Source organism: Trichosurus vulpecula, chromosome 6 (assembly GCF_011100635.1).
Source record: "Trichosurus vulpecula isolate mTriVul1 chromosome 6, mTriVul1.pri, whole genome shotgun sequence".
NCBI lineage: Eukaryota > Metazoa > Chordata > Mammalia > Diprotodontia > Phalangeridae > Trichosurus > Trichosurus vulpecula.
The window spans coordinates 222,008,880-222,036,082 of NC_050578.1; the positions used below are offsets into that span (position 1 = coordinate 222,008,880).

At 36.2% G+C, this 27,203-nt stretch overlaps 1 protein-coding gene across 1 annotated transcript in view; it reads right to left on the reverse strand.

Annotated features, from left to right (window-relative positions):
• Window positions 1-763: 763 nt before the first annotated feature.
• The window catches only part of NUCB2 (nucleobindin 2), a 30,405-nt gene continuing 3,965 nt past the window's right edge, over window positions 764-27,203 (reverse strand). Inside the window, exons 2-13 of the mRNA XM_036763191.1 lie at window positions 19,638-19,781; window positions 17,385-17,492; window positions 14,965-15,091; window positions 11,040-11,143; window positions 9,974-10,159; window positions 9,667-9,757; window positions 8,759-8,817; window positions 8,280-8,372; window positions 6,413-6,502; window positions 5,054-5,224; window positions 4,865-4,946; window positions 764-995 (exon numbers count right to left, since the gene is read on the reverse strand). Coding sequence (XP_036619086.1) covers window positions 865-995; window positions 4,865-4,946; window positions 5,054-5,224; window positions 6,413-6,502; window positions 8,280-8,372; window positions 8,759-8,817; window positions 9,667-9,757; window positions 9,974-10,159; window positions 11,040-11,143; window positions 14,965-15,091; window positions 17,385-17,492; window positions 19,638-19,781 — 1,386 coding nt within the window. The 3' untranslated portion in view covers window positions 764-864. The remainder of the gene's footprint in view (window positions 996-4,864; window positions 4,947-5,053; window positions 5,225-6,412; window positions 6,503-8,279; window positions 8,373-8,758; window positions 8,818-9,666; window positions 9,758-9,973; window positions 10,160-11,039; window positions 11,144-14,964; window positions 15,092-17,384; window positions 17,493-19,637; window positions 19,782-27,203) is intronic.

Below are 27,203 nucleotides of genomic sequence, written 5' to 3' on the forward strand. Positions count from 1 at the left end.
GAAAATTTAGGGAAATATACCATGAATGCAGAAATGAAAGAAGGTAGGTAAATCTGCACAGCAAACTCTAATGTTATTTCTCGTGATATATTTTTTTTTCAATAAAAGTGATCATCATTTGAATAACATGCAGAGTTTCAAAGACTTAAGAAGGAAGGCTATTATGCAGGAAGAACGATATTGTAAACTGTTGGCCCACAACAATGCTGGTACAATGCGTTTACCTTCATTATCACTAAAGTTAGTAAAAATATTTATCCTAAAGGCTTTCCATAGTGAGAATCTGAGAGATCTGTAAACATGAATGATCATTACTGTTCTGCATAATTCTTTGAGGCAATTAAAAAAAAATCAAAGCTGAAGTCCCAAAGCTTTGTTTTGAGGGGTACTTTTTGGTCTCAGAAACAACAAGCCGGTTGGCAGTGCTGGAAATGGAAAAACTTGACCCTTGGATCCAGGTTCTCAATCATCTTTTGTTGGAGCTCTACACATATGTTCTAGGTTAATTTTGGGATTCTCCTGAGAACAGGTTATTATTCACAGCTAACTACTAGGTTGTTTTGTTTTGTTTTAATGGGATCTTATCCCCCAGCCACTAAAATTTGCCTTTACAAAAGGGAGTCGACAAAAGGGAACTAGATCTTTAGTAACGTTCTCTCCCCTCACATTTTTCAGGAGATAATGAAGAAAGATTGCTTTAAAGTATTGCTAAAAACAAAATTACAATTATCCTTTTGATGAGGATACAGGTAGGGGCAAGAAATCAGACATTTTAAATTTAATTTCTTAATCCACTTTAGTATCCCTTTTTAAACAAACAAATAAATGAACAAGTAAAGTATAAAGTTGAGGCACTGTATGGGGTTAAGGGCGAATCTGGACGTGTTCAGCCATGGCTGCTCCTTCCTGAAGAGGAGAAACTTGCTGTGGTGGCAAAGGCTGAAGGTGGTCATTGCCTAGATGCTTTTCTGACTTCTCCTCTTGCTGCTGCCCAGCTGTAAAACAGAGAAAGAACAACACATCACTGCAACTAGTAGCAGAACGGGGCCCTAAAAGACTTCTCTCTCAAAAATTAAATCTTTACTGTTTCTTCTTGGGGGCTATACTGTCAAGAAAAAGTTTCAACCTGGCACTAATATGAGAAGTTTTTAAAAACCATTTTCCTCCAGAAGTAAAAAATAGTAGATTTAAAAAAAAAAGTAAGAGCCATTCAATTAGCATAATAATAATTCTGAATCAGCAAATTTGTGGGAAATTAAAATATAGATTTATGGTTCAAAGTCTTCCTCACTTACTTCTGCAACACATTTTAAAAGAAGTCAAATACTTTTGGAGAAACCAGCAAATACTCATTTTTTTTAAAAGTCATAGCTGTAGTATTCTTATACTTTGCTAAACGATACAACTCAGACAAGCTGTTGTTCACAGGACACAGTTTGGAAAACATAAAAATAGACGCTGAAAAATAACATCGGTATCTTCCAGTAGGGCTGGATTAGTTTACCATCATCTCTTCTGAAATGTACACTGTTAATTAAATCTGAGTGACTTCAGAAATTATATAATTGCCAATAGCAATTACTTGAAAATAATGCACTCTATTTGGAACTATGGCCAAAGGGCTATAGAACTGTGCATACCCTTTGGTCCAGCAATACCATTACTAGGTCTGTATCCCAAAAGATCATAAAAATGGGAAAAGGACCCACATGTACAAAAAGATTTATAGCCGCTATTTTTGTGGTTGCAAAGAATTGGAAATTTAGATGATGCCCATAAATTGGGGAATGTGGTATATGAATGTAGAAATACTTTTGTGCTGTGAAATGATGAGCAGATTTCAGAAAACCCTGGAAAGACTTACATGAACTGATGCTGAGTGAGGTGAGCAGAACCAGGAGAACATTGCATACAGTAATAGCAACATTGTATGATGATCAACTATGACAGACTTAGCTCTTCTCAGCAATAAAATGATCCAAGACAGTCCCAAAAGACTCATGATGGGAAATGCTGTCCACATCCAGAAAAAGAACTATGGAGTCTGAATGCAGATCGAAGCAGACTATTTTCACTTGTTTGGTTTTTGGTTTTTTATTATGGTTTTTCCTTTTTGTTCTGGTTCTTCTTTCACAATATTACTAATGTAGAAATATGTTTAGCATGAATGTACATGTGTAACCTATGTCAGAGTGTTTGCTGTCTTGAGGAGGGAGGGAGGGAAGGGAAGGAGAAAAATTTGAAACTCAAAATCTTATAAAAATGAATGCTGAAATTTTCTTTACACATTTTCTTGGAAAAATAAGATACCATTAAGTGGAGAGGTAAAAGAAAATAATGCACTCTTCTTACCTGAGGGAACATAATTTCTTAAGATAAGAATTCCTTGAGTCCATAAATCAATTCAACTATTAATTCTTCCTGGAACAATCTGACTTACTATATACTTTACCAGTAACTGTGCAATGTCTGTCTCAAATATGACTGCGTATATTTATAGGTGCAAATGAACCATTCCCAGGAAGTGTCTCTAACCAAGGAAGGTGTGTCATATTATTGGTTCTATGGGTAATTAAAACTCAGCTCCACCTTCACCCTGGCTTCATCTCCCTCTGCTATCTTCCAGGCCTGCACTAAATGGGGCACTGCCGTTTTCAAGGCAAATCATGGCTGCCTTTCACAGAGAAGTTCACAAATGAACAGTCCCTTGTTATGATTCAAACAACAGTAGGCATAAGAATACTATTTCAGTTCTAGTCTTGCTGTTTCTGTTTGAAAAAAAATGATGCAGGGCTGCCATTCTCCCACTGTAGTTAACACTAATCAGACCCTTTCACAGACTTCTATTTCTAGTGGAGTTCACAATTCCAGAGAACTTGAGACTTTTCAGAAGGAAATAATAAAAGTGATTCAAAGTTCAGGCAGGGGAGGGGGAGACCTGTAAGGAAAGGTTCAAGCTTGAGGAACCATCACAACTCAGGGCAATTTAATATTTTTAAGGTTTCTTATACAAAAAGGATAAACGATCATCATCAACAAATATTTATTGAATGAGGAACGTTTTACACAATAAGGCTGTCCTATCTAAAGAGACCAGACTCAGTGGAAACTGGCCAATATTACAGCAGAAGACATTCAGTCTTAAAGGAGAAGTTTTCAGATAGTGAAGCTTGTTGGAATAATCAGGGTTAAAGTTAAGAGTTCATTTAATCTTCATCCTTCTTGACCTCTCTGCAAACTTTGCAACTGTTCATTACACCCCTCCTAGATATTCTCTCCTCTCTAGAAAACCTAGACACTGCTCTATCCTGGTTCTCCTCCTATCTGTTCAATCCTTTTCAGTCTCCCTTGGGAGAACTTAAGCCAGGTCCTACCTTCTAACTTGTGAAGTGTCCCCCAAGGCTCTGTCCTGCCCCCCCCCCCACCGCTTCTTCTCCTTTATCATCTCACTTGGTCATCTCATCTATTTCCATGGATTCACTTCTAATTTCTATGAAGATGATTTTCAGGTCTATTTAGCAAGTGCTCTGACCTCCAGTTAACTTGTGAAGTATCCAAGGCTCTGTCCTGGGCTCCCTCTTTTTTTCTTCCTCTTTCCTATCTCACTTGGTCATCTCATCTATTTCCATGGATTCACATCTAATCCCCATGTAGATGATTTTCATATTTATTTATCAAGTTCTAACCTCTCTCTTGACCTCCAGTCTCCAGTCGCCTACTGGATATCACAAGTTGCCTGTCCCACAGACATCTCAAACTCAACATGGCCCAAACTGAACACATTAGATTTCCCTCCAAACACTTCCCCCTTCCCAATTACTGTCCAGGGTACCACCATCCTCCCAGTCAGTCACCCAGGCTCACAACCTAAGTGCCATCCTCAACTCTTCACTCACTCACCCTACATAGCCCATCTTTTACCAAATCCTGTTGATTCTACCTTCATACCATCTCTTGTACACCTCCCCATTTCTCCACTCACACAGCTGCCACGCTGGTAACATCTCCCACCCAATTCACATGGGCAGAGGAAGTTGCATGGGATAGACAAATGTGATCTCTTTATGTTATTTTTCCTCTCAAACTTGTACCTCTACCACCCCTTCCTTACTGCTATGGAGGCCATCAGGTTCACAACCTTGGTGTCCCTTCTGACTCCCCAATCTCTATCACTGCCCTTATTTTACCAGTTGCCAAAGATGATCATTTTTATCTCGTCAGTGGGATGGAGGGGGCAGGGTCGAAGGGGAGAGATGCTTGAGGAGGTAGGAGCAAGAAAAAGTTAATGAATAGAAATTAAAACACCTACCATGTCCTCCTTCACCTCCTTCTCTCTGAATCCTTCTATTCCTTCAAAGCTCATCTAAGACTGAATTTCTTCCCTGAAGACCTTCCCGATGTCCCCTGTTATTGATGCTTCCTCCTTCCCTCAAATTCTATTTTGGGCAGAGTACATTCCTCCCTTCTTCCTTCCTCCAGTAGAGTGTAAGCTCCTGGAGAGAAGGAGCTGCCTCATTTTTAGCTCAGAAACTACATCTCCTTGTATACAGTAGGTGCTTAATAAATGTATATCTAATTGAATAGGATTAAAGGTTTTTAATTAAGCATATCAATGCTGACTGGGTTGTCATTTAAAGAAAATCTGTGAAATGTTACTTTGGTGAATAAAGTTTCTTTTAGAAATTTTATATGTTTTCTCTTCAATACAATAACTTTTACATTTTCATAGATGAGTAGAAAAATGCACACATCTTACTCTTTGAAATTACATTTCATTTATTAATATTTTACTTAAATAAATTTCATTTAGTACTATTACTAACTTGCTGTTTTTCTTCAAGAAAAAAAAATGGCGATTACTTACGCAGCTGGAATTTTAATTCTCCACCTGGCCCTGCTGGAGGTGCTCCTTGTTGGAATTTCTTTTGTTCCATCTGTTGTACCACCTGGCAAATTAAAAAAAGGGAAGGCTAAATGTGTGAATGGGCTAAGCAGGTTTTCACTGGTGAAGACATTCAACTCCTGCTCCCTTGGAGGAAGCCTAAGGGCTGACCTGCTGATATTCGTGTTTCTGGGCCTGGAGCTGGTCGTGCTGACGCTGGAGCTCTTCCTTTTGCTTCTGGAGATCTTCTGCCTTCTGCTTGAGCTTGTGTTCTTGTTCATAGATGTGATTTTCAAATTCTTTCAGCTCTTCTTCTGTGAAAAGCTGCTGCTGATCCAATGTCTATTAAGGAAAAAAAAACCACACGCTAAGGAAAGCCCTGAGTTTTCTTGTAGAAAGAAGGGCACCAACATGAGGCAGAGAACCAGAAAAGGGAGCACTTTTCAAAACTGTACATAACCAAAAATCATGGTGTTAGATACAATACTATTTTCTGTTCTTTATACACTGAAATGCTTGCGTTTGTTAAATTTATTATTAAGAAAGGAAAAATTTTTAAAGGTAGCAACAATTTAAGGTCCCTTCTAGCTATTAAAGTTTTCAATTTTATCACTCTAATTGTGTTTTTAGGGGTAGTTAGACATAGTGGATTGAGAACCAGCCTTGGAGTAAAAGAAGCCTCAGGTTCAAACCCTGCTGCTGACACTTACATACCAGTTCCATGTGCCTGGTCAAATCACTGAACTGCCCAGTGGTCTGGAGGGCTCTGAGACCAAAAGTTCCAGGGAGGTTGATAAAGTACATTAGAAAATCAGCAGAGGGAGTTTCCACTAGGAATTCCTCATAGTGATGAAATCACAGGTCCTGACTAGGGAACAGCAGCAGCAACCCTTCTATGACATCCTGAAGCTCACTAGAGGGCACTAGAAGAAGATGATAGTCCTCTGTTATCTTCCCTCACCCATTCTTCTTCATGTTTCAAATAACAGAAAAAAGCCTCTAATGTCAAAGAACCAGCCTCTCAAATATTATCAAAATTGTCTGAGGCAGCTTGGTGTTACAACAGATAGAACACCAGGACCTAAGTTCAAATTTGACCTCAGACGCTTATAAGCTATGTGACCCTGGGCAAGTCATTTAACCTCTGCCTGCCTCAGTGTCCTCATCTGTAAAACGGGAATAATAGTACCTACCTCCCAGGGTGGTTATGAGGATAAAATAATATTTGTAAAGTGACCTTGCAAACCTTAAAGCACTGTATCAATGCTAGTTATTGTTGCTATTATTATATTTGGAAAATGTCAGATTCCATTTATGTTGGCACAGTCCAGCATCTCTTTAAATTTACGTATGCGGATCTTCCCTTAGAGTACATAAAGTGGTAGGAATTCTACTAGTTCACAAAAAATAGGTCTTCTATAAAAAGTCATTAAGTGTCTAAATATAATACAAAAGACAAAGAGAGATATCAATGAACATCTTGATGAAGTAAAGAAAATATGATATAAGTCCATTTAAAACAGATATTACCTCCCAGCTATCTGGCTCCAAGAATTCTTTTTTCTCAGTAGCTTTTAGAAACTCTTCCAAAGTCACTAACCGGTCCTTGTTAACATCAACCTGATTAGAGGAAAACAGATATGTAATATTAACTTTTCCCTCCACCATTTCCCTCTTCAGCTAAGAAATAGTGGAATATTATTTGACCTCTGGTGACATGTGTACAAATTGAAAAAAAAATTAATCCCTTCTGTATCCAACAATAGGACATCCTTCACTTCTTCATTATGGAGTTCAGAATGTTGTTGATTCTATTTGAGCTCAAAGGTTTCTTTAAAGGCCCTAATGAAAACAAATTTAAAGCTGAGTACTTTTCACAGTCTCAAATTTAGACTTTTTACTTAAGGTCTTAATCGAAAACTAATTCCCGACTCCTTCAACTTTGGATTATCTGTTTTAATGATGGGAACATATGACCCTACAGTCACTACTATTTGGCATCTAGAGTTTAGTCTGTATTTATGCCTAAGTATGGTGATGACTGCTAATATTCTATACATAATAATGCATACACATGTCGTCTCCAACCCCAAAGAACATAGGTTCACAAGAACTGCTTCATTCTTTGTCTCCAAGACCTAGGACAGTGACTGACACATAGCAGGTGCTTCGTCAATACTTGCTGTTTGAATTCACTACAAACTGAATAATGAAGAAATACTATGAAAACCTGCCATATGAGTTGGTTTGAAACCTTTTCTGTTGCAGAACTCAAATCTATAAACATAAATGGCTCTCAGATTTAGTCAAAGCTTCAGGCTAAGTAGAACAGGAAAACAAGACACCCTAGGTCCCAAGAAGGTAGGAGTACTGCCCCTCCCTGGATTCTCACATAGCAGATATTTAGCAAATATTTGTTGCACTAAATTTTTGTATTTCTAAGAAAGGGAAGCTTCTTCTTACACTACAAAGTAAAGAATCCAGAATATCCATCAAGGAAGTAATTAAGGAAAAGAGGTACTATCTGTAGAGTAAGATGTCAACTAAGTGTATCACTATAGGTACTATCTTCTCCCCAAATCCTGCCCTCCCTCAATTTCTCTATTCCTTATTGATGGCACTATTCAATCAGTTATCCACACCTGAAACCTTAAGAGTTTCCCATCAGTTCTCATTAGAAAAGCCATCACTGGATCTGTCTCTAAGTCCTATGGATTCCACCTTGTCAGTAACTTTTGTATCACTAGCTCCAGGCCCTTACAACTTCTTATTGGGGGATATTATAATAGCCTCCTAATTTGTCTCCTTCCCTCAAGGTGATCCCCTCTCCCATTCATCCTTCACACCTCTGCCCAAGTATTACTAAACTGGCATGTTTGTTCATGAATTGTTGAAAAGAAAAAGCCCCAGTATAGCTTTTTTTCATTATCTGCCATTATTTTATTTTATTTTTAAAATCTTATTTAATACTTTATTTTTCCTACTTACATGTAAGAATAATGTTAACAATCTTTTTTTTTAAATGTTAGTTCCAAATTCTCTCCCTCCTTCCCCATCCACCTCCATTGAGAAGGCAAGCAATTTAACATAGGTATATGTGTGTAGTCATATAGCTTATTTGAAAAGACATTTTTTTGTAATCCCTGGCTTGCTTCACCAACTTCAGTTCATTCTGAGCATTTCTGACAATTCTTATTGGACCATGCGTTGCTTTTATGTTCATACAGTGCTAGATTTATAGAAAATCAAAAATTCTAGATTGAAATTTGTTTCCTATCCATTCATTACTCCATATCATGGCAGAATTTGTTCCAAGCACCAAGAACTTGGAAATTTGCTGCCACTAAGACATTTTCATTCAATATTCACAATATACAGTCAAACTTGTAAACCATACCTCATTCATAACATGTTCCCTCATCCTAAGCCTTTCTTCTTCCATTTCTACCATGTCGTCCTCTTCATTTTTAGGGTCATATACTTTCTCTAACTAAAAAGAGTTTGGAAAGATTAGTATGAAAGTAGATGCAAAGTGAAATAAGCAGAACAAAGAGAATAATATAAATAATAAGTACAATGATATAAATGAAAGGATCTCTAAAAGTAAGTTAATTCAATTAACAAAAGGAGGAAAATGAAGGTACTGAGAGAAAACAAAGCGTAGCTCTCTCATGGCAAGGAGGTAGAAAATTACAAGATGGTAATGCTTTTTCTTCATTGTTTTTCTTTGTCATAATGGGAAAGTCAGGAATGATTATTGTAAAGACAAAAGGTATCAAAAAACATTTTTAATAAGAAAAGGCCCACAAAAAGAGGAGTAGGAAGAAAAAGAGAAAACAATGAATAATAAAGAAACTTAATAGGTTCCATTTTTACCTCTTTGGTAAACAGAGCTTCTAATTCTTGCTCATCCAAGAAACCATCACTATTGACATCTAAAGTTTAAAAGTAACAAATGCAAAATTGTTTTCAATAAGCTAGAACAGAAAATAAACCATTAAAAATACAGTCATTTTATGATAGTTTTGAAAAGGCAAGTTCTGACATTCAGCCTAAATAGGACAACTTCTTATTTTCAACTGAATCAAATTTCTTTTACAAAGAATGAGATCCCCAGATAAGTCTGAGTCAGACAATACAATGTCTACTCAAAATTAAGAACAAAATAATTCTAAATAACTCATCTTTCAAAAAAATTTTTTAAAACTCAGCACATGTGCAGATTTCTCTTTCTAAGCTCTGGTAGTAGAAATAATATTATGTTCATTATTTTGAAATAATTATAACCAGGTAAATCTATAGAATTACTCTGAGTTTATAGAGAAGGAAACAGTCTGAGTTAAGTCACGTAATGATTTAGCACCAGGTACAAAACCAAAAGTTATTGACTTCCAATGTTCTATATCAACATTCAGCAATAAAGACTATTCAATTTACTATGGGGGAAAAAACTGTAAAATTTTCAAAGTGACAGTAAGACTCAATAAAAGGTTGTGGGTGAAATATATGTACAGCAGTAGTGGTATCAAATTCAAATACAAATGGGGCCACTAATAAATACATAAGGCTTAGTTTTACATATTGGCTTAGTTTTACAGTGCAATGTTATCTTTTATTGTATTGTTATTTATTTTGTCAAATGTTTCCTAATCATATTTTAATCTGGTTCAGGCTGCTCCCAGGAGTGTTGTGAGTTTGTGTTTAACACCTCTGAAGTGAGTAATTTAGTTTTCAACTGTGCAAAAAAGGATACACAAACGTAAAACTGATATTAAATTTGTTACCATGCAATTTGAAAAATGTCTTCGGGTCAAAGTCACTAGGATCCAGTCCATCTGTCTCTTCCCATACCTCCTTTAATTGGTCTTTGCTTCCCTACAAAATGGATTTTTTAAAAATCGTTGACAAAATCAGGCATCAAATCTTAACTATATTGGTGCTGTAAGAGATTCATAGTATTAAAAATAATTTAAGCATTAATACTATTAATTAATAAGTAATCCCTATTTCCTAGACAGTAAATCTTGGCTATTTGGTAAGACAGATCAAGGGTTTTCACTTAGCTAATGTTCATAAAGCAACAATCCTTACTGGGTGGTTAACTTTTGGATGATTTTCATGCTTCTTCTTCATTTCTTCAAATTTGGATTCTTCTTCGTGCCTTTTTTCTTCATTCAATGTTTTCAAATATTCTCGCCTTTCATGCTCCTTCATCATTTCGTATTTTTTAAATTCTTCATGGCGAGTCTTATCATAGTTTTCTAAATCACTTGTAGCCTAGGGAAGTAAGATATTTTAAAACTGAAAGTCTACTGTTTAAAAATACAACTGAAATTCTTGAGTAAAATTTATCCTCAAATAATTTTAAAGAAAAACTTAGTATCAGTAAAATAGTAAGATAAATAGTAAAAGAATAAACAATACTAAAATAAACAGTAAAATAAAGTTAAATTTACCATGTTTTGTCTTCTAATTCTATAATTCTATTTTTTAGATATTACTAACCCTTATCATGCAGTCATTTGAAGCAACTGAAAAAAAGTTCAACTACAGGGACCCTCCATGTAAATAAATCATACCTAAGATGCTCAAGATGATCAAGACCAGGAGGCCAAGCTAAAATATGATTACTACCATCATGATAGCTAGCGTTTATAAAGTACTTTAGGATTTACAAAATGCATTCTATTTGTTATTTCATTTGATGGAAAATCCCAAGCCCAGTATCATCATTATTCAGTCTGGAGTTTTTTCTTGGTCTGAGTTTGCAACTTTTGCTTAATTTAAATCCTGTAAGACTGCAGCTTCACCTTCCTTTGAGAAAGTACCGCATCTTTTCTCTAAGTACTAAAAACTATCATTCTGACCAACAACCAAAAAATACTTACTATAGGGCTCAAGCAATGCCACTGAAAATAACATTAGGAAATAAAATAAAGATATTAAAAAACTGGGCAGAGTCATACAAAGAAATCAAACTCAGGAACCAACAGATTGGAATGCCTTGTTTGATAACTCCATACAAGGAAATTATATGTTTATGCTATTGAAACATTAAGCTCCATTACTGTACAAGATACCATAAAGCCTGTAAAAATATGGTGGCCTGACCCTCTGAGCTCCCTGCCAAATAATAAGACTGGTACAGCATACTCACAGCTTTGATTAACATATCTAAGTCTGTTGGTTCAAACTTGTCAGGATTCTGATGATTTAGGTGCTCAAACTGTTTCAGAAGAGCTTGATAATCTATGCCTGTGTCTAAAAGAAAATGAAACAAATGTTTCTGGAGGTTATTATTTTAAAACAGAAAATACAACTAATCACAGCTCAACCGTACCAATTTAAAACAAAACTGTTCTATCTGCAATGCCTCCACATGCAAAGACCTTGCTTCAGCATGCCATCTGAAACATGACTTCCTCACTCTTCAAGCATAGTTAACTCCACACAAACCTTTGCTGATACTTGTAGAACAATCAAACTGGGTTACTAGAGTTCTGGTACAAGAAGGATGGTTTGACTTTTTTTTTAATCGAGTAAAAAGATAACGCCTCAGTTCTACTTCTTATACTTTTAGGGAGGGGGGAAGAATCAGTCATTCAGAATTATTTTTTTCTTAAATATTAATAGACATTGTATTGTTGAACTTAGGCATGTAAGAAACTTGATTACAGCTGAAGAATAGAACTTGTCCCATTTAGGCTACATGTCAGCATGTCAGTTGCTTTGTTTTTAGGAAAGAAGAGAACATTTCAAAGCCAAAATGTTACAGATCAAATCAGAAGTCCCAATGCTTCTTGATCTAATCTGAGGTCTCTGGAAAATGTGGCATTTTGCTCAAAATAATGAAATATATCTTCCTATCAGTCTACTAACGATTGCTAAAATGATATTTATGAAGGGAAAAAATGCAAGTTTTCTGATTAAGGAAGATAGGGTGTGCTTCTTTATGCTACAAAAAACAGGCGCTACAATTCATCACAATATGACATTGACTTTAAAAACAAAGTCTAAAAAAGGAGAGGAAGAAGTTTCTTTCCTAGAAGCTAGATACTTTGCTACATGAAAGTGAAGGTACAGTGTGTGAACAAATCCACATCTCCCCCACACAGTTCCATCGATAAAATATGTCTAATTTTATGCACAACGTTACATTAGTATACTGCACAAAGGATAATACTTTTTTTGGTCAGTCAATAAATACTAACACTAAGCACTTACAATGTGCCAGACAGTGTGCCAAGCCCTAAGGATACCAAAAAAAGACAATCCTTGCCCTCAAGGAGCCCCCAATCTAATAGAGGAGACAATAAGGAAGCAAAAATATATAAAGCAAACTATATACAGGATAAATCGGAAATAGTTAACAAAGGGAAGACATTAGAATTAAGAGGACTTGGGAAAGGCTTCCTGTAGATGGTGAAATTTTAGTTGGGATGCCAAGGGAAAGCAGTCAGTAGACTTAAGGAGAGAGAACATTCCAGGCATGACAGAGAGCCAAAGAAAATACCCAGAGTCAAGAAATAAAGTGTCCTGTTCATGGAACAGCAAGGAGACTCTTGTCATTGGATCAGGAAGGAAAGTATAAGAAGACTGGAAAGGTAGAAGACTGGTTTGTAGAGGGCTTTGAACCCTAAACAGAAGATCTGGGGCAATAGGGACCTACTGGAGATTACTGCATAACACAGTCAGGCCTGTGCTTTCAGAAAATCACTTTAGTGGCTGAGTGGAAGATGGACTGGAAGAGAGACAGACCCACCAGTAGGCTCTGCAGCAGTCCAGGTATGAGATGATGAGGGCCTGTACCAAGATGGCAGCGGTGTCAGAGGAGAGAAGGTGGAATATTCAAGAGATGTTGCAAAGTTGAAATCTATGGGCCTTGGTAACAATATTAGAAATTGGGGGCAAGAGATAGTAAGGAGTCAAGAAAGGCACCCAGGTTTTAAGCCTGAGGGACTGGTAGTGTGGTTTTACCCTCTATAATATGCAAGTTAGAAGAGGGGGAGAGGGTTTAGGGGAAAAGATAATGAGTTCAGTTTTAGACATGTTTAGTTTAAGATAATGCCTGAGTCTATAGTGCAAAGTGTTCCCTTCAAAGAGATTTATCAAATAGTTTGTTCAAAACTTTAAAAAGCAGAAAAATCTTTAACTCCCAGGCTAAGCCAGATATCTTGGCACCTGTATTCTTAATCTTCATTTGTCAAACATCATTACCAAAGCATCTCAAACACTTTTTTTCCATAAGATCATAAGGTATATTTACATTAAATTTTTGCTCTTTTATTTAAAATTTATATAAAAATGTATATAAAATTTATTTTAACTAAAATTCTAGTTTTTCACTCTAGCTAGTGTGAAACTATAGATAGATGTGTATATAGTGGGTATTTTTAAAGTAAATTTTATTCTTTTATACCATAGTCATTTTCTGACCGATAACCCTCTCCTACTGAACCCTCCTTTATGGCAATGAAAACCACTAGTCAAATTACCTCCACAAAACTGCACTGGATAACATAACACATCTACGACCTTCTGTACCCACTGCTGACCATCAGGACCAAGATTGGTCACTAACATTAATTTGAGTTCACCTACTTTTTTAGGGTTGTTTTCTTTCACACTACTGTAATCACTGCTTACTGTTCTACTGGTTGAAGCTGCACTTAAGTATTTTACCTCCAGTTGTTTATAGTATAGTATACTTCCCTTTCAAACATAAAGATTCCTTCTTATTTAACAATAGCCCAATTTGACTTTTTGTTCCCAATAACCAACTACAGCATTTACTGTCTAGAATAATAGATGAGAACACCACAGAAATGCATCAGCACTAAAAATATATGATGCATGAACAACAGGAATGTTTTGTATGCTATGACATTAAATTTTAAAATGTTACAGTTAATATTTAACAATACAGCATTAAATGGCCTTACTGATATATTCTCAATAGGTCACATGATGCATTATGTTACATGGTAGATATAATCATTAAAGATTACTAGCTAAAACAAATCTCTACTAAAGTTCTAGCTGGACGCTTCATCATGGTGACGAAGTAACCTGAGGTTTTTCCAGCTATTAGAGATCTTATCGAGAGAGAAAGGCTTCAAGTATGTACTCAGGGACAGAATGTGTGCTTCTGTGGTCCAGGGTCAAACTGTATCAGTACAGAAAGAGTAATCACCAGAGGAGACAGGCACCAGGAGGTGGAACTCTTTGTACCACAGCAACTCATGAGCAGCATTAACTAAAGCCAGTAGGGGCTGCAGTCTCTATCTGTGCTGGCAATACCTACACCAAGGCATTAAAGGATACAGAGATAGATGGTTATTTGGAAATCTAGTTCAAATTTCTGTACTGATCCAATTTGACCTTGCAACCTCAGCTTACTTCCTCACCATCGTGAAGTGTCTAATTAGAACACGAGTAGAGGTTTGTTTTAGCTAGTAATCTTTAATTATTATATTTACTATGTAACATAATGCATCATATGACCTGTTTAGAATATTAATGTATTTAACTGAATGGAATTTTAAAAAACATGTAGGCTACAATAAAAAGGGTTGAATTAAAAAAGTATCTTGTTAAAATTATGTAAAAACATAAACTTTTGGAGATTTCTTATTTTTAACAGAGTAAGCAAAAATAAGAGTCCCTTAAGAAATTCTTGATGATGAAAAAGGATTGCTATTTAGAGAAGAAAACAGGATTCCAACCAACAACATGTAGTCAAGTTATCTGAAATGCTTATCCATTTCAATTATTAATTTAGCTTGTACATAAAAAAAACTAGTGAAAAATTAAGTTTTGAGAACTGAAATTATTCTTAAATCTCCACCAATCAGGAGGCATTGTGACACTGCAAATATCAATGATCAGACTGGGTAAGAGAGCTTTGGAGGTCCTTCCACTTAGATTTCTCTGATTTTGTGAACCAAACCAGTGCTTAAATGAAATCAAGTCTGGGATAGTACTGAGTATTCTAATAGAGATAGCCCTAGAATTAACAAATTATGAATGGACACTTTATCAGTCAAATGATAACTTTTCCTGACCCCTTCTTAGGTGCTTACCTTGAATGGAATCCAATTTAGCTTTAATTAGCATTCTTAATCTTGCCACTTCCTGTCTCTTTAGTTCATCAAGTCTTGTCCTGACATGGTGACTTACTAAATCAAGCTCTTTGCTTAGTTTCCCACTCTGTTAACAAGATAAAGAAATTACACTACAGTAGGCACAGCTCAAGTAACAATAAGATAAAAGTCAGATCATCATATCAAACAATTCATATAAGTAATTCTAACAAACTTAGATATCCTTAACAGTGATAACACCTAGAAGCATTACCTTCAGATATTAATTTAGTAAAAAATCAGATTATAAACTAAAGAATTCAGAATAGGCAAAATTTAATCTAGAAAAGAGAAACAAGGATATGCCTTGGCTCCTCAAAGCATTAGTCTCTTGGATAACTTCAAATTTTAAATACATTTTTATTTTTGTTTTCTTTTGAGTTTTTTTCTTTCTTAAACAAATATATGCTCCATAACCTTTTAGATAGAGCTAGTTATGTTTTCTCTCTCTTATACATACTCTCATAACTACAATTTTAAACCCCATCATAATATCATTATTAAGTGCAAAAAAAAATTTAACAGCCAGATCAATGAAGGCACCTGACTCCTTTTTCAAACTGATGAAACTATGCTAACAACATTTCATTTTGTGGTGATCTGAAACACCTTCAACAAATGTTCATTACACATAAAAGAAAAGGTTGATTTATGTATCTAAGAAAAAAAAAACAGACTACCAGAAAGATATTTTTCCATATTCCCATTTAATTTTGTCTCTTTGCTGCCCCCTCATTTGATCTCAAAAATTTTATTTTCAAAGAATTTTATCAGATCAAATTAAAAGTTTTCTAATGTTTTTTCCCTAACATTTAATCTCATTTTAATCCTTATCAGGGAAAAAAATTAATGTTAAAAAATTCTTCAAAGAAAGATTGCTCAGTATCAAAAACCAAACTGTCTGCTCTGCCAGTTAACTATTATTGGGTGGGGTAGGGGGTGGAAAAGAGAATCAGAATACATTACTTTGTAGTCAAATAACTTAGGATCTTGACACAAGCTAAATAAGGTAAGATGGGATTGATCTAGTAGGGTTTCCCAAAACAGGTAAATTTTAAGTAAAGTCTTAAAAGAAGGGACAGATGTGACTGAACTGATGGAGAGAAGATGAATTCCTGATGAAGTATCTACATGTGGGCAAAGATCTACACAATGTAATTGAGAGGTTAGTTTGGCTCAAAAGGAACCCATCCTGAACAAAAAGTGGAGTCCAAACATTTTAGAAGCCTGATTCAGTTAATGGTGGGCCAAATACTAGGCTGAGTTTAGATCTGATACAAGAATCACCTGAGTATGGGAAATCCAGTTTTGTTGATAGCTGAACTATAAACAAATACACTTCATTCCCATTCCCAGAAGGAGGGTAGGTAAGAAAGTATAATACTTTATGTAGTGGCTGTAAAAACTTAATTTGGTAATAGGATTTGAAGCACCCAAAGGTAAATATATATTTTCATTTGGCTATATCTGGGATCCTCAGATAGACTGTGCATTCCTGGAAGGCAAAAACTCTACCTTGACCTTCTTTATATTTCCCATACACCTAGGACAAGGCCATGCTCACAGTAGTTATTCAACAAATATTTATGCAATACCATTATATAAAAAATAATATTTTCCAGAATTGCTCTAACAGTAGAACCAAAGATAACTAAAACCAATTTAAAATTTAAAGTCATCATAGAGATAGCATAGATTTCCTTGCATGAGTACAAGTGAATTATAAATCTGGTATGCAGTAACTGTTTCTCCACAGTATTTTCCTATTTCCTGTTATTATTTCCAGTCTTTATTCTTCTTCAGGCTCCACTTCTCACCCTCCCAATTTTTTCTACCATGCCACAGCAGCCTTTTCACCACTCTGACTCTGACCTTCTTACACTGCAAGTAGGCTCTGCCCCTGCAGCCCTTTCCTCTGATTGGGTGGGTCCTCCCAACGCCTCCATTTTAGCAAAGTGCCCAGACCAGCCATGTCTTCTTTCTTCTCTGGGCTGCACTTATGCCTCCCTACCCCCAACTCCACAGCTCCCTTTTATGTACTGTCTTCCTCCATTTCACTGTAAGATCCTTAAGGTCAGAGATTATCATTCTGTTTGTATGTATATTCCTGGCACTTAGCACAGTGCTTGGCTCAGAGTAAGTGCTTAACAAATGCCTGTTAACTTTACTATCATAGAGTTTCAAAAATTAGGATCTCATAAAACAGATCCTTCCTTCAAATGAAACAGATCTGGTCAAGAACTTCCCAAAAGGTGGTAAACTTTAACCACTGTAACTTGTTAGTCATCTGTGATGATTTATTTTACTGAGCAACATGTTGACATTAAAAATAAATTCTGTTCCAAAACAGTTAGGCTTACCTTGATATCCTCTATGTCTGCATTCTGGAGCTTTTCTCTGAAATGTTTGTCTGTTTCCAACACATCAATCACTTGCCTGAGATATTCATCATAATATAGTCCAGTATCCTTCAAATTAACAAAGAATATTGGTTCTTTCAAAACTTTCCCTTCAAGTATCAAAGTTTTAAAATAGCAATTTAAAACTCTTCTCTCCAAAGAGCTTCTTCATACTTTTAAAAGCTACTAAAGTTGTATTACAGCCACCAAATTATAAAGCAGAATGGAATGTGCTATCTCATTATAAGTACCAAATTTCAGGAAACTCCAGACTATTACATAGTAAGTATACTGACATAGTCATGACAGTAAAACGATTGCAGCATTATAGATATAGAGCTGGTACTTCATAGGTCCAACTCCCTCACTTTAAAGACAAGGAAACTGAGGCTCAGGAAGTTTAAATGACTTGCCCAAGGACACACAGGTAAGAAGTATAAGAGCCAGAATTAGAACCCAAGTCCTCTTAACATCAAAGCTATAAGTAAGGTGGATTTTAGTGTAAGTAAAGTGGATTTTAATGTGTGTGAAGTGGATTTTTGTTATTATTTCTTAGAGTTCGGTGTCCCAGAATCCATAGCCATAACAATCTTTTGTTCCCAGGTATTAGATATGACTTCTCACAATTATGGTTCAAAACATCTCCACCATGCTTGCACAGCATTATATAATGATAAATAATATAAACATTTGTGTTTAAATTATAAATATCTACTGCGACTGTACAGTGAGATATAGGGATGAAGTGATGTAAACTTGTGAGGCTATTGTCGGCAATATGCCTTCTCTGATTGTTGCCCTATAAAGCAGGCGGACACTGGTCAGTGAGGGGGGCATCCTCAGGGTTGAATGCACAAGCTGAAATGCTGTGTGTGTCTTGATCGGCCCCCATCAAGGCTTGAGAGGAATCTGTGTTTGCCTAAACTGGCCCCCACTGAGGCTTGAGGGGACTTAGGGGAGTTCACAAGGTGTGTCTATCTGGATTGACCCTATCAAGATGTAGGGGTAGTTGCCCCCCTTCCTGCCGGCCCCTGCAAGAAGGGTGATTAGGGAATGCTGTAGGAGTTAGTTCTCCCATTGTCAGCAAACTCCCTTTTGAGAAGACTAGACTAATTAATCTCTCTGAAGCTGTCTCCCTGTCTGACCAGATGAAGAGTGAACCTATTCTAGCATCCCTCCTGTATGATATTGTTACCTGTCTTACAAAAGCTAATCCCCTTTCCATTGCACAGAAACAGTTATCTATGCTGCTTGTCCATACTACGCTGGAAGAATAATTTAGACTTACAAGCCCACAGGCCAATAAAAGTATAACATTTCAAGTACTCTTTTTCCTTCTTCATACTAAGGTGGAGAAACCCTGATGTCATCTGTGATTAGTAAGGTAAGAAATATGATGTTCGCCTCTTTAGAATAGCTCCAACTACAGATGGTATCTCTAAGTCATGTTTGCTTTCCTTCAACAATGCACATGTGCTAACTTTTAAGATTAATTTTTTTAAAATCTTCCCCTCAATTCTGGAGTAGTTTATATCTTGAATAGATTCACAGCTGACATTCCGGAATCGCTACAGTTCCTGAATCTCAGAACTTCCATCAGCCTGCTGCTTATGCAGCTGCAAAAGAAGCTAACACAGCTGTTAATAGTATAATGAGCAACAGTGAGAGATGATTTCTTCCCATCAGCAAGCTGCTAAAGCAACAGGCTCAGGAAGGCTCTGCTGCCCTTTGGCAAGAGTAACTAAGTACAGCAGAAGATGACAGCCAAGCTACAAATAAAGAAAGTAAGTGTCAGATTGCTGTTGCCCTATGTACCCAATGGACTTAATCTCCACGTCATATAGAGAAAATAATAAAGATGTGACCAATGAGGCATACTTGATACCATCTCCCCATCCACTGTCACCATTTCACTGGATGGCAATCTAAACAACAGGAACCCTGGAACAACTGCCACACTACCTGTTCTCAATAAACCTGAAATAATAATATCAAACATTTGTCAAGCATTCTATGTGTTCTTATATTCAAAGGTGTGCTCTTAACCCAAAGCCAGAGAGAACAGAGAAGAGTTTTTCAGGGTATGCTCAGGGATGATCACTAAATTCAAAACACGATATTTAATAAGTTGAAGATATTAGCAATGAATGCAATGGCTTCAATTTTTTCCAAGATTAATTATGTTTGAATTGTAATAGAATTTATTTCACTTACTGGAGTTTCTATTTTTTCTCCTTCCACATTAGGAATATCTTTTACTTTTGTCTTGTCTATGTCTATAGGCACAGCTTCTAAACCAGTTAGGAGACATGTAACTAAAAGAAAATAAGACTGTAGTTGTATAGTTCTCCACCACATCTGAAATAAAAGAATAAATTACAATAATATTGCAATATGTCTTATAATATTTCAATGCATACATGGTAAGACCTTTAAATTGCATTAACATCTATAATTGAAGAACTTGAATGAAATTTTTAAATTGGCATAGAGGACTTTAAAAATTTTTTATTAGTCATTTGTTTTTGCATCATTTTTATTTCCAGATTTATCCCTCTTCCCATTTCTACAATGAGCTATCCTCTGTAACAAAAAGAAAAAAGTTCAACAAAACTAAACAACATATCAAAAAAGCCCATTATATGTGATGTTCAACATCAATAAGACCTTACCCTCTACAGAGTTTTTCTCTTCTCTAGGGCCAACCTTAGTCACTATAATTACAAAATATTCAACTTTTTCAAAATTACTCTTTGCATTTACACTGTGGTAGCTAACATGTGTAATGTTTTCCTATTTCTGTTTATTTTAATCTCCATCAATTTACATCTTTACATGTTTCTTTGAATTCTTCGTTTTCATCATTTCTTATTCCACTGCATTCATACCACAATATCCTTGTTCATATCCATATAAATGGGTTTCCAGTTTTTTGCTACAGTAAAAAGTGCTGCTACCAATAGTCTGGTGCATATGGGATCTCTCTTTGATCTCATTGGGCTCAAGATAGGTAAAGAAAATGTAAATGTGGTAAATCAATATTTTGTTAAAATAATTCTTTAAGTAGATAACAGACTAAAACTATGGGAATGAAGGTTTCCAAATAAAGATATGTACAGCAAAAAACTGTTCAAATCACAAACTTACGTAGTCTTCCCCTACCTCACATATGTAACTGGTTCTTGGAAAAAAAAAACCCTGATAAGCTAATTCTCTTAAGTTGAATATATAACTACCATTACTTTCAAAGGGTAAAATTTTTATGTGTTTTTGAGCCCCTAAATTAAGACCCATTTTTTTCAACAACAAAGCACATTCCATCAAAATGGAGAAAGACATTTAATAGTTACTATTAGTTATCATAACACAGTCTAACAAGGTTGGGCAAAAAATAACTATGGTGTATTAGATTTTTATTTACATTTTAATTTGGTTCACTCCAGAGTTTTGCAGGGAGTCTGACACCTCTGGTATATACTCCAAATCTCAAAATCTTCTACTTGCTACTATCTCCTAACTTACTAATTCCTCTCATTCGGTTCAACAGCAATCAAGGGAATTATTCTGAAACTATAAAATAAATTCCCACATACACAGAAACTCTCATTAATTAGCTTCAAGCTCCCAATCTGTTTCATAAAAATCCTCTTCACATAAGCTTTATCTCTTCTCATTCTCAATTAGCTTAGAAAAACATCAATGTTACTGGTTAGGTAACTCGTTAACAGTAACAAATGAGGAGGGAGGGGGACAGGAAAGATAAATGCTTCTACAACGTGTCACCCATGAAATGATCACAGCCACAGTACCTCTCACTGCTCACTCGTTCTTAACGCTAGAACCACAGTCAAACAATTCAGTTCTCTTGGGACTCTCACAAAGATGACAGTTAGCTATTGTAGTTTCTCACTGATTCTTTCCCTATGACAGTTAACTCTCCAAGTCTCCACAACAATGATGTTCTCCTAGTCCTCTCTCACAGTTTCTCTTACAAAATGGAAGTTAACTATCACCAAGATTCTATCAAAAACAAGAAATGAAGAAAAAAATGACGTTATAAGTGAAGAACTGGCCAAGAATGTAGTGTCTGAAGATAGGCTTTGGATTTCTGGATCACAGCTTACCATAAAGGACTTTAAACTTAAAAGGAAGGAGGAAGCAAGTGGAGAGACAAACTACATATGTATAATGCCCAAGTTAGATACCACGGAGAGTAGCCTCGAAAATGGAAGAAAAAATAACTGGAATATCCACAGATTGAGAGAAGACAAAATGCAAGAAAGGAGTCAGTATTAAAACCCATAGGTTCATGTATCTATACACAAATTCTGGGAATTTAGGCAACAAAAAAGGGTAACTAAAAGTTCTAACTTAAGGAGTTAAATTTGATCATGTAAGTTTCACCAAGACTTGGCAGAACGAAACCTACCTAGGCTTGAACTACGGATCTCCATAAGAAACTGAACAGATAAAACGGGGGTCAGGGTAACATTGTATATTAAAAAGATATACTCATGTGAAGAATCCAGGAACCAGAGAGGGGAAATAAGGCAGAGTATTTGGAGGAATGCCAAAAGAGAAAAAAAAACAAAAGTGATTTTTAATAGACTTATACAGATTTATAGGCCATCTATACTTAAAGAGGAAATAAAGAAGAGTTTGTAAAACAGATCACAAGTCTGGCACAGAGCCTGATTTAGTAGCGATGAGGAACTTCAATTAGACAGCCTCTGTACAGACATCTATAGCTAGCTCTCTGCCCAAAAAACCAAAGCAGTTAATAGCTACTTGATTTGCCTTAGTTATGATTCCATCCTTCGAAAGGTGGAGGAACCAACAAGGGGGGATGCTGTTCTGGATCTGATTCTTACTAACAGGAAAAACTGGTTGCTGGGATGGAAATAATGAGAACCTTGGAGCAAAATGATCATTCTATCTTAGTTTGTGATAGAAGAGAAGAATCTAGGCAATGTATGACATGCACCCTAGATTCTGGGAAAGTAGATTTCAAAGGTTTCAGAGGAAAGCTAGGTAGGATCTCATGCAGTAAAATACTTCAGAGGAAGCTAACTCAGAAAGGATGAAAATATTCAAGAATGAAATTCTGAAGACACAAAGGAAAACAATTCTAATGAGGAGAAAAAATAGAATTTGTTCAAAGAGACAAATGTGGATGCAAAGAAAACTTGACAACTAACTTAGATTAGGTTTTAAAAAAGAAACATACGGAAAATGCAAGCAAGATCAGGCAACAAAAAATGAATATAAGAACCTGATGATCTTGTAAAAAAAAAAAAACCAGCATCAAGAACTAAAACTAAGACTCAGAATGAGCTAAGGCTGGAGAGATAAGCTAAAGACTAAAAGGGCTGGCTTGGGGTTTTTCTTTTTTAGATATATTGAGAGAAAAGGGAATCTTAAAAGAGGAATGGGACTTTTGCTTGGGGTGGAAAGAATGATAATGGGTTAAAAAAAAAAAAACAACCCTGGCTGACAGGGAGTTGATACCTGAGATAAACTAGGAGAATATAAGGGGACACCAAACCACCCTTGATAAATCTGAGACTCCCAGCCCAGATGAACAACATATTCATGTCCTGGAAAAACCAGCAGATGCAATTATGAACCAATGTCAGTATTGTCTGAAAGATCATGGAAAACCATAAAGGTCCCACAAGGCTGGAGAAGGGCAAATGTTCTTCAGATTTTCAAAAAAAAGGAAAAGAGAACACAGTCTAAAATATAAGCCAGTAAACTTCAATTCCTAAGGAAATTTTAGAACAGATCATTAAATATATGGCTTAGAATACCTAGAAATGAAGTGGTGATTAAAAAGATACAGCATGACTTCATCAAAAACAGGTCACAGACTAGCCTCACTTTTCTTTTTCTTTGACAGAAATGCTAAACTGGTAAATGAGGAGAATGCAACAGATATAGCTTTAGCTACATTTTAGTTAAGTTCCTGATTAAAGTATCTCATGTTATTCTTGTGGAGAAGGTGGAAGAATATAGATCAGGTCGGTCTTTTTTATGTCTTGGACCTTCAGCAGTCTGGTGAAGCTTATGGACTTTTTCTCAGAAAAAATGTTTTTAAGTGCATAAAATAAAACACATGAGATTAAATTTAATAAATCAATGAAAGTAAATCAATGAAATGTTTCCCATGCAAGATCACACATCCCATGAAATCTATCCATGGTCCCCTAAAAGGTGTTAAGAATTCCTGGATTAGATACTAATTCAATCAGATCAATTCAGATTAGTTGGATGGCCAGATTCAAAGAATAGTCAACTAGTTAATAACAAGAGGGCTCCAGAAGAATACCTCGAATATCTGTGCTGGGCCCTAAACAAGGGGTGGGGAACCTGAGGCCTTGAGGCCATATGTGGCCTTCTAGGTCCTTGGGTGTGGCCTTTTGATTGAGTCCAAGTTTTAGAGAATAAATCCTTTTATTAAGGGGATTTGTTCTATGAGGGCTGCACTTGAGGACCTAGAGCGCCACATGTGGCTTTGGGGCCACAAGTTCCCCACCCCTGCCCTAAACTGTTAAACACTTTTATCAGTGACTTGGATGGAAACATACATGGTTTGCTCATCAAATGTGTGGACAGCACCCAAGTAAGAGGGTTAGCTAAAACATGGGATACAGAATCAGGGTCCAAAAGGATCATGACAAGCTGAAGTATTGGGCTGAATTGGATAAGATGAAATTCAATAGGAATAAATGTAAAGTACTGCGCTGGAGGACAAAACTCAACTGCAAAGCATAAGATGGGGAAGATATTTTTAAGACAGTAGTTCTAAAAATGACGTAGGAGTTTCAGGGAACTTCAAATTCAAAATGAGCCAGTAGTGTGATATGCTAGTCAAAAAAGGTAATAGGATCTTGGGCTACATTTGGGAGGTAACAGCTTCCAGAAATAGGGAGGTGACGGTTCCAATGTACTCTGCCCTCAACACACTTCATCTGGAGTCTTGTGTTCAGTTCTGGGCACCAAGGACATTAATAAGCTAGAGAACATCCAGAGAAGGGCAAGCAGGATGGTGAAGGGCCTTGTCATAAGAGTATCAGCTGAAGGAACTAGTCATGCTTAGCCTGGAGGAAAAAAAAAAAGGGACTCAGAAGGGGACATGATAACCATCTTCAAGAGTTACCACATGGAGGAAGGACTAGATTTGTTTCAGTTGACTTTGGGGAAGAATCAGGGGTAATTAGTAGAAAAAGCAAAAAGGTAAACTTAGACCCACAGTCAGGAAAAGTTTCCTTAACAATCAGAGTAAAGCTCCTCTGGAATTGCCAGAGACTGCTCTTCTCTGGATATAGATTCAGTAAATGTTGTGTTACCCAACTCCCTTGTCTTCATTAGATTTTTTTTTTATTGGGGTAAAAAAAGAAAATGAAAATTCACCCTTAAAAATATGTTCCTTTCTCATATTTCATCAAAGATAAATTTTGATGGGCTTATAAGTTCTTTTTCAAAAGTATTATTTTGTAAGGATGATAAAAGTAGTTGTACAAACATTGGCAACAACCACATATCTTTTCAGTAAAAACCCTGTCCATGGTAAAAGGGCTTCCTTTTCCTTCTTTTGCAACCCTCTCCTCATTGAGATATATTAAAAATCAATCCCTAAGTGCTTTCAAAATTGACTCCATCTTCAGCACAGGTTTCTTCTGAATGTGTGTATCTGGTCAAGTCCAGGAATCTTTTTAGAGTATCCTGGCACTTCATCCACAAAGTCCAATTTCAATTCCTCTCTATAGCCTTAGAAGTGATCTTGGTTGTCCAATGCTATGCATCAAAGCACAAGCTCCAGAAGGTTCTACCAAGCTGGAAAGGTTTCAAGGACAAATGATATGTCTACTGTCCAAAGACCAACATAATTTGAGAATACAGATTAATGACTATGATGTGATCAGTCTATTTTGGCCATTGATCAAATAAGACCAATTAATTAAAAGGAAACAATACAACATTAGGCAATCTGATCCCTAATTGGAGGAATGATTAGGGACTTTCCAAGCTAGGAGAGGGACAGTAAACAGGTGCAATTCCCTGAATTCAGAAAAAGAGGTCTCCCCACTCCCCTTCTGGTGTCTGTGAACAGTCAAAGGAACATGGAAACAATAACTGATGGATTAGTACAGGGCCAGTTTTCAGATAACACATGTGAATTTCTTGAAATGTACAGTTGTGTGAAAATTCCTTGCATCAGTCTTTGGATCTGACCAGGTTTCTGGTCAGCAGGAGGTCCTTAGTTAAGGGTCTCTTAAGCAGCAGGTAGAGGTGGTCCAGCTTCCCAGCCATGCAAGACTAGGTTCAAACGATGCAATAAGGTTTTCTTCCAATTCCCACAACTGAATAAACTTTTCTCACAAGACAGAATTTAGACTATACCCATAATGGAATAGAAAGGGAAACAGCTAGCTCCAGAACTGATTCACAAGACGGAGTCAATGTGGTTCACCTAATTCTCAAAATTAACCACTTGTTTCCTGATCCCCTCAACTCTCTCAGTAGACTATATACGCAGAAATCCAGGGTTAGATAATTTAAAAATCATAACAGGTTATTTAATGTGATTGAATGTGATTATAGTGGTAGAAGTTAAAAGAAGCCTGAGGTGGCAGTTGCAGAGCACAAGACACCAAAGTGTCTTCCTTCCAAATACTACCACTATCACTACTTCCTGGATCTACCTACGCTTATAACTGGGGAGGAACAAACACCCAAATCTTGTACTTAAAGTTAACATTAATGATGATGTGCTTAATAGCCATAATCTAAGGAGGGGCAAAAACCCCTCCTTAGGCTGATCAGTAGGAAGTAGAAGCCATCAGGACTCTAGCCTCTGATTTCCTGACAAGTATGAGGGAACATACAAGCAGGTAAGATCCCAGGTCAATTTTAAAATGGAGGTGGCCAAACAAGAAAATTAAGTTCAATATGTAACAACTTGCTTTATGGCCAATTGTACTGTAATGTAATGTAATGTGATCAATTCTTTTATCAAGCAGATCTATACAGAAAAGTGCTGCACAAAACCTTAATGTGCTATAATATAAAATGTTCATAACTGTTAGAAGTTTTAGGATCTCTGATCAACTCTGTTGGGACTAAGTACTTAGGAGATTACCTTTTCTTCCCCAAGCTTAAATAGCATTTAATCAACAAAATATTTTTTATCAGTGTGTTACAATGCCTTTATATCATAACCTATCTATCACTTCAGCAATATGCTTTGTAAATATATAAGGTCATCAATATTTATATATCCTGTCCTTTCAATAACAAAAACATAGTATATTTAAAACCTGCCAAAAATGAGTTGTACAGCTGCTATCTCACTTCCCAATGGCTTAAATTCCCATTATAGAATTTCAGAGCTGGAAAGGATCTTAGATGAGAAAACTGAGATGAAGAGAGTTTATGTAACTTGCCCAAGTCAGAAAGCTGAGTTGGCAGAGGGGTGACTACAACCTTGATCTCTCTGGTTTCTAGTCCTATGCTCTTTCTACTACAACAGTCTATTTCTAAAGAAACCATCTAACAAAGGGGTCAATGAACTCGTTTTTTGTCTAAGAGTAAGATGCCTGGAAGAATTTTTCAATTTAAAGATAAGAAAGTAGAAAAATGGTGATATATTGCCACAGGTTTATTGGTGTCCATTCTAAAGTCAAAACCCAAATGAGGGTCTTGGTGGGTTCTTAAAAAAAAAATTCACAGAATACTAAGCACATCTGGACAAGATGTGGGCAAGTGGAAGCGTTAGTG